Raw genomic sequence first — 11997 nt, 5'->3', positions numbered from 1 at the left:
GATTGACTACACAGGAGAAAGCTTCAAGGTTTTCTGTATCTTCTTCAATGATAATATATATATAGTTAGTTGGAAATATTGTTTGCAATATTTACCTTAGCTCGCACGCCTAATTATATAAATTATACCTTGTTATATATAAATAAACATACTATGTTAATATGTTATACAAGTATTGATCTAATTAATGCTCGTCGTTGTTTATTTTAGGCATCCAAATAATTACATATGCACTATTAGCGGTCTCAATTCTACTATGCTATTTTTCTTTTTCTTTTTTGACAAAATTCTACTGTGCTATTTTAGCAGCAAATATTCTTGCACCTTGCAAAATCAGTTTGCTCAATTTGTTACCGATATTTCTCTTGACCTTTTTTTCGCCTTATTATTATATTGCATTTATATTTGCCTTTTGGTTTTTTGAAACCTTTATACAATTTTCATTGTTACCTGTATATCATTTGATATAATGTGTCCTGTTCCGATTTTTAGCCCAATCAAAAAAGCTTTATCTAGTTTTTAAGTTTGAACTTTGTTGTCATTTATTTCTCTCGACCTTTTTGTATCATTTTTTTTTTTTTTGGGTTCCTGCAGCGGATTTTACACCCGCACTAATCGTCCTTCAGCAAAATGCATTTTTCCCAAGAAAGAGTGAAAGACTGCTTATGCAAAATCAGCCAGATTGGTCTCTCAAATTAATTTCAATGCTTTAGCTAAAATTCCTATAATAAAAGGTCGTCGCATGCATAGGCATGATATTATCGGTCATGACAGTTTGAATTTTTGTGCAGTTGAAATGTGTTGGAACAATTGCTATATTCTTTCTACCAGTTTTCAGTACCTATTCTCTCTAATTTTATTTTATTTTAACAGGCATTATATAGAAAACAAGAGCTGATTTGCAGTATTTTAAGAGGATTTTAGAATTTTCTATTGCCAGTGTTTGTTTTATTTTATTTAGAGCTTCAAGTTATTGGTGTGGAGATTTTGTTTCTATTTTTTTTTATTATTATTATTCTTACGTGAAGCTTGCTACTGTTCTAACCAATGCTTGGCTTTGTTCTAACCAGTGTTGTAAAAAACGTCCATTTAAACTGATTAACCGGCTGATTAGTCGTTGGCGGTAACCAAATCGTCACATATTTTTCCGACTAATCAGTCAATTATTTCCGATTATGACTGATTATTTCCGATTAATTGTTTAACAGTACTTTGCCTGTCTTACGACCGCATACTGTTATTTACAGCACTGGTTCTAACCACATACTTATTATATATATAGCCTTCAATCTCTCACCTTTTAAATAATCTTTAACTATTTTTAGTCAAATTTAAGAAAAATGATTAAACGAGTTCAAATGAAAATTGGGCACTAGTCAAGTATGTATTTTAGGGAGTCCCGAAAACAGAACGAAAAGATCAAGACATGTTTGGCAGATATCATATATAACCGCTTGACAGTTCTGTACTTGTGTATTTCTTGACTAAGTGCGCAATTAGAATACTGTTTGCAATATTTAGCAGGCTCAAGGCCTCAAGTATGTTATACCTTGCTATATATAAACATACTAAGTTATACAAGTATAGATCTAATTAATTCTCAGCGTTGTTATTTTAGTCCTCCAAATTAATAATTACATATGCACTACTAGTGATCTCTATTCAACCATGCTATTTTGATTTTCTAGCAACACTACAGCAGAAAGCACTTTCTGCGACCGGTAATCTGGTCGCAGAAAGTTATTTCGTCGGTTTCAGATAGAAAAACGGTCGCTGATATAATATTTCGGTCTCTGAAAGATCGGTCGCTGTAAGCTTCGTCGCAGATACTCTTCTGCTGACGTCAACGGTCGCTGCATGACGTCAACCGGTTGCTGATACTCTTTCTGCGACCAATTTTTTTTCGTCGATGTTTTTTTTGCTGACATCAGAAAAAAGTTACTGCGACGAAAACCACGGTCGCTGAAACTCAAAAAACGGTCTCTGAAAGTGTTTTGCTGACGTCAGAAAACAATTTCTGCGACCAACAAAATGTTTCAGAAAACGGTTGTTGATATAATATTCCGGTCGCATATACCTTCTTTTATGTTTTTGGTATTTTTTTTGTTATTTATATTTGCACCATTTAATTAATTGGTACTACACGTACCAACATACAACATATAACATACAACATACTGTTAGTTTGTAATAATCTAGAAATCAATAATACGATAATTTATCATAAAGCTTTGTTCATGAATTGGATGATTAATATCATTTTGTTGCCTTGAGTATTATTGAATTTATGGATCATTTCGAGTTCATGACTGAAATTGTGAAACTCCATAATATAGATGATATATACTCTTAAAAAGTCACTGACCAAGGTAATTAGCAGGAACACTAATTACCGCGATAAGGTTAGTATGTGGATTAAAAGATGGTTAAGTTTTACAAACCACCTGACACGAGATGTCATTTTAATCACATAGATACATGTTCTAGGAACATGGTATTTGACAGACCCCGAATGAAACATTAAATAGAATTGTGTTCGTGTCATTAATGTTTTCATTCAGTGTTAAGTTCTAAAGTATGAGGTATTCATCTTTCCTACTAAGAAATGTATATGTGTGATTGTTATCAAACGCTGTCGGTAAAATGCAGTTATAACGGTAGCTCTTCGGTATACATGGCTTAGCTGAGGTAGTGATGGTTTACCAAGTATACTATTTGTCCCTCGTATCTCTATACGAGCTATAGCATCACTGGGCCCCTTGATAGAGTAAGATTATCTGCTAGCGGTATAATTACAAGAGTAATTATATTTGATAATCTGCTCAAGATCAAGAAAAGATTCAGTTAGCAAGGATGACACACATCTACCTTGAAACTAATCTGATAGCTATGAGACAGAAGAACAGACACAAGTAAATTGTTTACTGGATCGTGATATTGTACTGTACAGCATCATCTATGTAATTGGATGGTCATGATGTGTTGCCAGATGCCGCTCATGATTATAGAAGTTAAAACAGTTTTAACTCTGTTTACCAACATAACACAGATCCTATTGGGTCACACCATATAGGAGTTAATCGGAGAATCTTATTGTGATTGATTATAAATTGGTTATGATCAATAGTAAGATGGTTATAATTAATTATACGTGTTATAATTAAATTATAAATGTTATGTAAAAATAACAAGCAAAAACATTGGTTAATTTATAAACGTGTGTGACACGTTGTATAAAAGTTAACCGGTTAATTTATAAATGTGTAGGACACATTGTATAAATTAACGAAACAACAACCGCAAGAAAAATATATATAATTGTTCAGAATAATTATACAAATATTATTTGTATTCGGGCCGAGGGCATTCGGGTCTTTTCAGATTCGTTCTTATCCGCATGACATGTCATCAATCCTATCCAGATGACATGTCGTCGATACCGAAACAAACAACTGTAGAAAAATATATATAATTGTTCAGAATAATTATACGAATATTATTTGTATTCGGGCCGAGGGCATTCGGGTCTTTTCAGATTCGTGCTTATCCGCATGACATGTCATCGATCCTATCCAGATGACACGTCATCGATCTTATCCACATGACATGTCATCCTTATCCATTCAATGGCATATCTTGTAAATAGGCCGAACTTGGAGGGCATTTTGGTCTTTTGGCAACCAACCATAAACCCTATAAATAGGGGTGGAGGGGTAGAGAGAAATTTGCTAATTCACTCATACCGTTTCGTGTCGAAACGGATCGGTATTTTTTCTCTTTCTCGGTTTCTCTCCCAAATAGTGTTTCGGTTGAGAAAAGAAAGTTATACGTAGTTGACGTATAATCTTGCGAGCTGTTGTGAGGTATATTTACGGGATTGATGAACAGTGTTTTACCGAATTTTGCGGTATGTCAGTTTTGCATATTGATGAAACTTAGCAACCGAAAATTCGTGTTTACGGGTTTTCATCTTTTTCCTGTGAATAGTGTTTTTGCAGAATTCCGCGGTTTACGGTATTTCTGGCAGAAGAAATAAACCACTCTCCGGTTAGTCCTGGTGGATAACCGATAGAGGTATCACACGTGTGATACTCCGAGTCGATTCCTTCCCTGGTGAGGCTCTACTTGCTCGGTCTGCATTCCAACTGTGATTTGGAAACAAGGTATAAATATGCTATATTAATCTATTTAATTGGTAAGTAGATTAAAGTTTTAGAAATCAATCATGGAGTAGATCTATAAAAGGATTAAATTGGGTTTTGATGCCAAAGGAATACTGAAGGTGGACCGCCTTGGAAAGTTTCCTGACATACCCCGTTTAATCCTGAGCTTAAGTTGGCGGTAGAAATTTTTGTTCTACGATCATTCCGCAACTTAAGCCTAAACGGGTTTTGGTTACAGCACCGTAAAACCCAACAGTGGTATCAGAGCACAAGGCTCTCCCGCTGATTGATTTTCTAAAAATTATAACTTATGCAAATTAGGTGCATATACCGCATATCAGTTTAATTCTTACATTTGCACCTTAAGTCCAAAAACGATTAGAAATGAGATTTTCTTGGATCGGTTCTACCGACTAAGAAAGTTAAATTAGATTTAAGTTTTCTTTATGCTTTCTTATGAAATGTAAACTTTTACATTTCTTGGATCGGTTTTCCGACCAAGAAAGATAAAATAGGATTTTATGCTTTCTTTATGTTTTCATTTTCAAAACTTTCAACTGCATTTAAGTATATCTCAGAATGTGATGAAGCAATAAAGTACCCAAGTAAGAACTGCTAATCTCCACCCGTAAACGACAAGGTTAATGACAAGAAAAGTCTCGACTTTTCGTCTAACCCTCGTTTACGTGTCCTGATAGCTGGCCCAAAGGGGACTTTGTCACGTTACCAAATTACTCTATGCTTTTGAAATGGTAAAATTTAGTGTAAGTTTTTGCCTTTTCGAAAACCTTCGGATAAGTAAAGTTCATCGAAGAATGTGATGAAGCAATAAAGTACCTGAGTAAGAGCTGTCATTTCCACACAAGAAAGAGATGGTTCTGTCTAGGAAAGATTGAGTCTAAGCGGTCCTCGTGACCCCGATCTTTCCTGGGAGCCCCTTTCACGTGTCCTAATGGCTGGTCCAAAAGGAACTTTGTCACGTTACCAAATTGCTTTATGGACCGAAAAGAATATCTGATTTTAAAACATATAAATTGTTTATGTGCTTTAAATGGTATAAATAAGAACTGAGCATAGCTGCAAAATAAAGAATTGGTAACTGATAGATTATATACCCGACTTGGTCCCAAAGGAATACTGAAGGTGGACCGCCTTGGAAAGTTTCCTAACATACCCCGTTTAATCCTGAGCTTAAGTTGGCCGTAGAAATTTTTGTTCTACGGTCATTCTGCAACTTAAGCCTAAACGGGTTTTGGTTACAGCACCGTAAAACCCAACACATACATCATAACATAAACATAAAAATCGATATACAAACAACATAACGATAGCATACAATATAAACATTGCATACAACATAAGCATACAAACAAATATAAACATAAAGATCAAGAAACTGTATATCATCTCATCAAACATAAATATCCGAGTAACACAAGCAGTAACATGTCGAGTACCATTTAAACAGTAGCATAAACAGTAAACAGTATCATCTAACAAGATATAAATATATAAAAAAACCTAAGCAGTACCATCGCCGGCGACATCTGAGTAATGCCTCTCGTCATCATCACCGTCATCATCCTCATCATCCTGAGCGGGCATCGAGGCCGATTGCGAGCCCGAACCTCCCTGTGAGGTTGTAAGAAAGTATTTTAGATAATTATGATTTAGGGTTTAGAGTTCACAATTAAAACATACTGAAATATCAAATTTTGTACTGAAGAAGCTCTTAACCGAGCCTCCATCCTATCAAGTACCCGAGAAGATATCCTGTCGATATCTTCTTCTGTGAGATACGTCGATGGCGGCATAGAAGAATATGACTGTGATGAATGCGACCGAGCACTGCTAGACCCACCGGAGCGAAACATGCCTCTCGTCTTGCCTGAAACATTAAAAGTAAGACAATTAGTATTATCTGACAAAACTAAAAATAAATTTAAAATTTCAAAGAATGTTTATTTTACCTAGAGCACCGAGACCATATTTATCGTCGTGGGCATTATGATCATCAACGCCCGTAGTGAACCAGAGATCGCCGTTGTATTTGGGCCATGTCTCTTTATCCTCTCCATACTTGTCCTTCATAGCTTTCTCATATTTTAACTGCAAATTTTGTAAAATATAACAATAATGTTACGTACAACATGAACCATGATATTTTATACAACGATTTGAAAGTACTATTAGCTGTGCATTTTTAGCCTTAGTATTAACGTATTCCCCCGTCTTCTTGTTCGTATGGGCAGGCTGAAACAACTCATCGCTCCATCTGGGTTCGCGCCCTTGTGTTTGCTCCTGTTAAGAATTTGAAATACAATTTCATTTAAAAAAAGATTATCAAGGTTAGTTCGATTATATTCAATAAGAATGAAAATATATTAATTTAATGAAAAATAACTTACAAAGCACTGTTTGTGAACAAGCATGTTCACAGAGCCCGTCGAAGCCCCTGCGCCTTCAGCATTGGCCCTATTTTCTGCATTTCACTGGCTCCGACTAGCAAAAGCGTCGCTGCACCAATGATCGACGAGTCCGGGCCAATACGCTGGCTGGATCCAGGTGTCGTAGGGGCGAGGAGTAGCCCCACGCTCCTTCCACTCTAGCATTGACTCTCCGTACGACTTTTTTGCTGCCGCCTTGCATTTATTTAGCATATCCTGAAGCCGTACATCAGCTATCTTTCTAAATACACTCCATGCATCTGTCAAAGGTATATCTGGATGAAACTGGTAGTGCTTAAGCAATGTATAGTTAAGAATTAATATTGTTTGTTAGCTTCAAAAATAAGGAAAGAAATATTTACTTACTAAAAACTCTTCCTTGATAACATCCTTATTATCCTTGGGGAAATCCGTGTATCTGTAGTACGGGCCAGGATAATTTTGACGTACTGTCTACGAAATAACTTTCGCGACTTGCTTCGTCTTCTCTGGATGCCATGCATCAAAAGTCCTGGAAATAGGAATAATTATTACAAGCACTACAATTAATGCATAATTACAAAATACACAAAAAATGAATATTACTTGTAACCCCCTATCCGAAGCACTAGTCGCAAAGTCGGATCTACCTCTGGCGCAATATAGGCATTTGGACCGCGACCATTTTTTTGACTAGCCTCTCCTTCCTCTTCCGCCGGTGCCTTTCCCTTCCCTTTTTCGACTCGGTGCCATATTGTAACGCCATGTAATTTGAGTTACAATCTAATTAAACAGTTATATTTTAAATGCAGCGTCACGTAATTGAAATACTAAAATAAAAGTACAACATTATAAACATATATATATTTTTATTCTTATTTTCTATCATGTAAATCGATTAATTTAGGAATAACAAGTAACTCCAAAATAACCACCTTGAATAGAAATTTCTGTGGTCCGATTTGCATCACTAATTAAAATAGTTTGTATATTTATAAGTTACCCCAAAACACAAGGTATGATTTAATATATTATTTTCAGCAACCCACGATTTGTTATATGTTAAGTACTTACTGAAGATAATAACTTCCAAAATAACTAATAGCGCCTCTTCAACTACTGCTCCTATAATTAAAATTTTCTCATCTGTCTGTTCTTTCTCTCTCTTTGCTTTCTTCACATCAATTAGAAATGAGACCTATTTCGTTCATAATCCCAAGCCGCATCTTTCTTGTCAAAAGGCCCAAAATCAAGTTATGAAAACATTAAGGTATCCAAATTTTATACTTGGGTTATTGTTAGTAAGTAGATTAAATAATTTTTATATTGATTTAGTTGATAAGAGTTCTGAAAATTATATATATATTTGTTTTATTGACTAATAGTTTGATTTCTGAAATTTTATAAGTCTGTTCAATTAATTAAAAGTAATTTTCAAATAAAAATTGAATTGATTATCAAATATTTCTTTGGTAATATTATAATATGAAATTTACGTTTATACAAATAATTTAATTAACTAATGAGTTTCAAGGAACTCAATTTATTTCATGAAGACCAATTCTTCTATTTTTATTAATTTAATGTAAGCAAACTTTTGGATGCTTGATGAGTTTGAATCGGTAGAATAAATTGAGTAGGTTTTACAAATCAGAATATGTCTATTCATTATTTTTTTTCTAGATCATATAAGAACATCTTACTTTTCACCGAATAAATTTTATAAATCGTATAATGATTTCGATTGTCAGAGACTGATTTTTGAATTGCATCTACTATTTTAATTAAAGGGTTATCTTTTTATTAAAGATCTTGAGATTTTATTTAGCGATGACCCTAGAATTATTTTATAGTAAGAAGTCTAGTTCTAAATACTTACAAATGATTAAATTATATTTTTCATGAAAAACAATTTGTATAATTGTCTTATTTCAGAGTAAAGATTATATTTCTGGATTTCACGTGGATTTCTGAATTTTACACAGATCATAAACTTAAACATATATTATTTTAACAATTATTATTATTATTATTTAATTAGAAACTTTCATAAATATTAATTTAGAAATCATGTTTCGTGGTCTAGGTTTGAGTGTCAAAGTAAGAAGAAACAATAGAGACAACAACGAACTACCCCACGACAACAGGTACGGGTTTCTTGGACATTGTCAAATTGTTACTTACCATTTTGTTTGCATTTATTTATTTATGGAATTATTCATGTTGAATCGAACGATCCCCTTGGCTTTGTTTAGAATACTAGGATATGATTATTCTTTTGATCAACGGATTTATAGGATGTATTGTGTTGAGTATGACTCGTGTGTGATTAATGAAACAAATATGGAATGTAATGGATAAGTTAAAGGAAAGGGGCCAAATTTACGTTGTTTTTTTTTTCTTTTTCTGCTTTTATTTTCTTGATTGTTTCCTTGTAATTCTTGTTCTGTTATAATATCAGGATCAGCCTCATCAACAAAAATACTCGGGTCATTCAGTTCATCTGCAGCACGCACTACAAATTCGGTTGGCGAACCATCTTCCTGAAAGAACTCGATCAAATGTGGAGCGTTTTCCACAGACGCATCTCGATCAAACAAAATAAGTGGTTTTTTTTTTCCCTTTTGTCTTGATAGTAACCCACCATTCTTGTCTCTCTCGCTTCGATGACGCATAAGGCAGGTAATACACTTGAATTGTTTGGTAGGGAAATATGAAATGCTCGTCCTTTTGAAGGAGCTTTGTATGATTTATCTCCACTAATCAATGCTCCTTATCTACCCGCAACCCCCTATGTGTGTCGAACCAACGACACTTGAACAAGAACACCTTGTTGTTCACGCCACTATATTCCAACCGAATAATTTATTTAAGTATACCGAAATAGTCCCTTGATGTGCCTTCCCAATTCTCCCCTTCAACACAAACACCATAATTTGTTGTTTTCCTGTTTATCCCGTATGACTCAGTGTGAAACCAAAAACCGTTCACATCGTACATGTTGTAACGTTGAACTCATCGTGTGACTAGCCCACGTGCAATTTCAGTAATTCTTGAATCTGCAATCTTACCACTGAGCGCCAATTTACATATCCACATACCAAACTCTTTCGAACGAGTTCTATCGAGACCTGATGTGCTTATTGTTGGTCTTTTTTCTCTAATTTCAGTGTCGAATTGCCTACAATACGCCAAACAGTAAACAAAAGATGAACAATGCAAATAGACCATCAAAATTGGAATATGTAAAGATGCTCACTCAATGAAAGGGTCGAATTCGGTGCGACAGTTTGTCATGATGTAATAGTGTGCCGCATTTAACTCTTTCTCCGTAAGATCTCTGATGGGAATAGAACCCATTGCACGTCCAGGGTAGCTCACAATAGGAGGTCGTGTGTCATTCTCAACAAATCCACCGTCGTCGTATCGCTCTGGGCGATTCAACCGTGTAACTACCTCATCTTCAAAATATAAAGACATAAAGTTGATCATCTCTTCAACGATATATGCCTCCACGATTGAACCCTCGACTTTTGCCTTATTGGTCACCTTTCTCTTCAAACGCCCTATGCATCTACAATATCATAATTCAAAATTGAAATATATCTAAAATGATATACAACATCAAAATGAATATACTAGGAATAATAGAATGCCAACCTTTCAAATGTATACATCCAATGAAATGAGACGGGGCCACAAACTCGTGCTTCGTAAGCGATGTGAACAATTAAATGTTCCATTGAGTCAAAGAAGCCCGACGGAAATATTTCTCCAACTTGCACATTGTGACAATAATACTCCTCTCAAGCTTCTCAATATAAACCAGGTCCAATTCCCTTGCGCATAACTCTCTAAAAAAATTACTAACCTCTGTTAATGCCTTCCATATTGGGTTAGGAAGGAAATCTTGAAATGCTGTAGGTAACAACCGCTCCATAAAAACATGATAGTCATGGCTTTTCATCCCACTGAATGAAGCATCATCAACAGACATGATATTCGAAAGATTAGAGGCATACCCATCGGGAAACTTCAAATTCTTGACCCATTCGCAAACTTCTTGTTCTGTTTTTTGTCCAAGCAGTAGGTTGCGTGTGGCTTTACTATGTTGCCCTTATCGTTGGCCGTCAGCTCCAAGTGCGGACGATTACATAGCTGTGCCATATCGAGACGAGCCTTTGCATTATCTTTTGTCTTTCCTTTAACATCGAGTAACGTGAAGAATATATTTTTAAAGAAATTTATTTATAGGTGCACAACATCTATGTGGTGTCGTACCAGATGATCTTTCCAATATGGCAACTCCCAAAATATACTTCTCTTCCTCCAATTGTGCGTCTCACCAAAACCAAGAATGTTCTTCTTATTTTTGGTTCCAAATATGACTTGCTCCAACGAAGAGACCCGATCAAACAATTCTTGTCGACTCAAATGTCGAGGAGGACCGTCAGACTCGATTGTGTCCTTCTTGAATGCATCTCTTTCAAATCGAAATTCATAATCATAGGGCAACATCCTTCTGTGATTATCAAAAAATGAGGTCTTTCCTTCCTCCTTAAGTTGGAAAGCCTTTGTGTCTTCCATGCATACATGACAATCTAGTTTTCCCTTCGTCGACCATCCTGAGAGCATACTTAGGGTAGGATAATCACTAATAGTCCCCATTAAAGCAGCCTTCATTGTGAAATTTTGTTTCTTGAATTTATCGTATGCTAGCACTCCATCCTTCCACAATTTATTCAGCTCATCCACGAGAGGCTGCAAGTAGATGTCTATGCTTCTAGTGGGACTATTGGGCCCTGGTATCAACAGGGACAGGAATATGTTGTTGTCATGCATCACCAGAGCTGGAGGAAGGTTATAAACAACTAGAAATACCGGCCAATTGCTGTAAGACCGACCCCCCATATTGAAAGGAGAGAAACCATCTGAACAAAACCCAAGATATACATTTCTAGGGTCTGCTGCAAAATCTGGGTTCAGGCGATTGAACTCTTTTCATGATTCACCATCAGCAGCATCAAGAAGCAAGTCCACCATAGCATTTGGCGACTCCACCTCGGATTGGCTCTGTTCCACATGGCTATATTTCTCACCATGCATGAACCAATTCTGGTAAAAAGGTCGAAACCCCGATTTCATCAGGTGTTTTCCGATAGTCTCCTTATCCAACCATCGGGTACACCCACACTTGAAACATGGACACCTAATGCGATCACCACTAATTATATTTTCTTGAATACCAAATGCATATTCTAAAAACCCCTCAACACCCTTAACAAATGTGGGATTCATTCACTTGTTTACGTAACAAGGACCGTAGATCCAACTACGATCACCCTCAATTTGTCTTAATCATGACATACACATTTATAATTACGACATTGTATAAACATGACCTAAAT

At 35.6% G+C, this 11997-nt stretch overlaps 1 protein-coding gene across 1 annotated transcript; it reads right to left on the bottom strand.

The window, feature by feature from the left end:
* Nucleotides 1-9423: 9423 nt before the first annotated feature.
* On the bottom strand, nt 9424-11610 carry LOC144547546 (uncharacterized). Its single transcript, XM_078296226.1, has 3 exons — nt 10250-11610; nt 9849-10163; nt 9424-9770 (listed from the first exon to the last, which is right to left on the bottom strand). The coding sequence occupies exons 1-3, from the start codon at nt 10330-10332 to the stop codon at nt 9605-9607; spliced, it is 564 nt and encodes a 187-aa protein (XP_078152352.1). The 5' UTR covers nt 10333-11610; the 3' UTR covers nt 9424-9604.
* Between the last annotated feature and the right edge of the window lie 387 nt (nt 11611-11997).

The sequence above is a fragment of the Carex rostrata genome, chromosome 31 (genome assembly GCF_964058835.1).
Source record: "Carex rostrata chromosome 31, lpCarRost1.2, whole genome shotgun sequence".
NCBI classification, from domain to species: Eukaryota; Viridiplantae; Streptophyta; class Magnoliopsida; order Poales; family Cyperaceae; genus Carex; species Carex rostrata.
The sequence above is the reverse complement of the archived record's forward strand: the minus strand, read 5'-3'. Positions and strand labels throughout refer to the sequence as shown.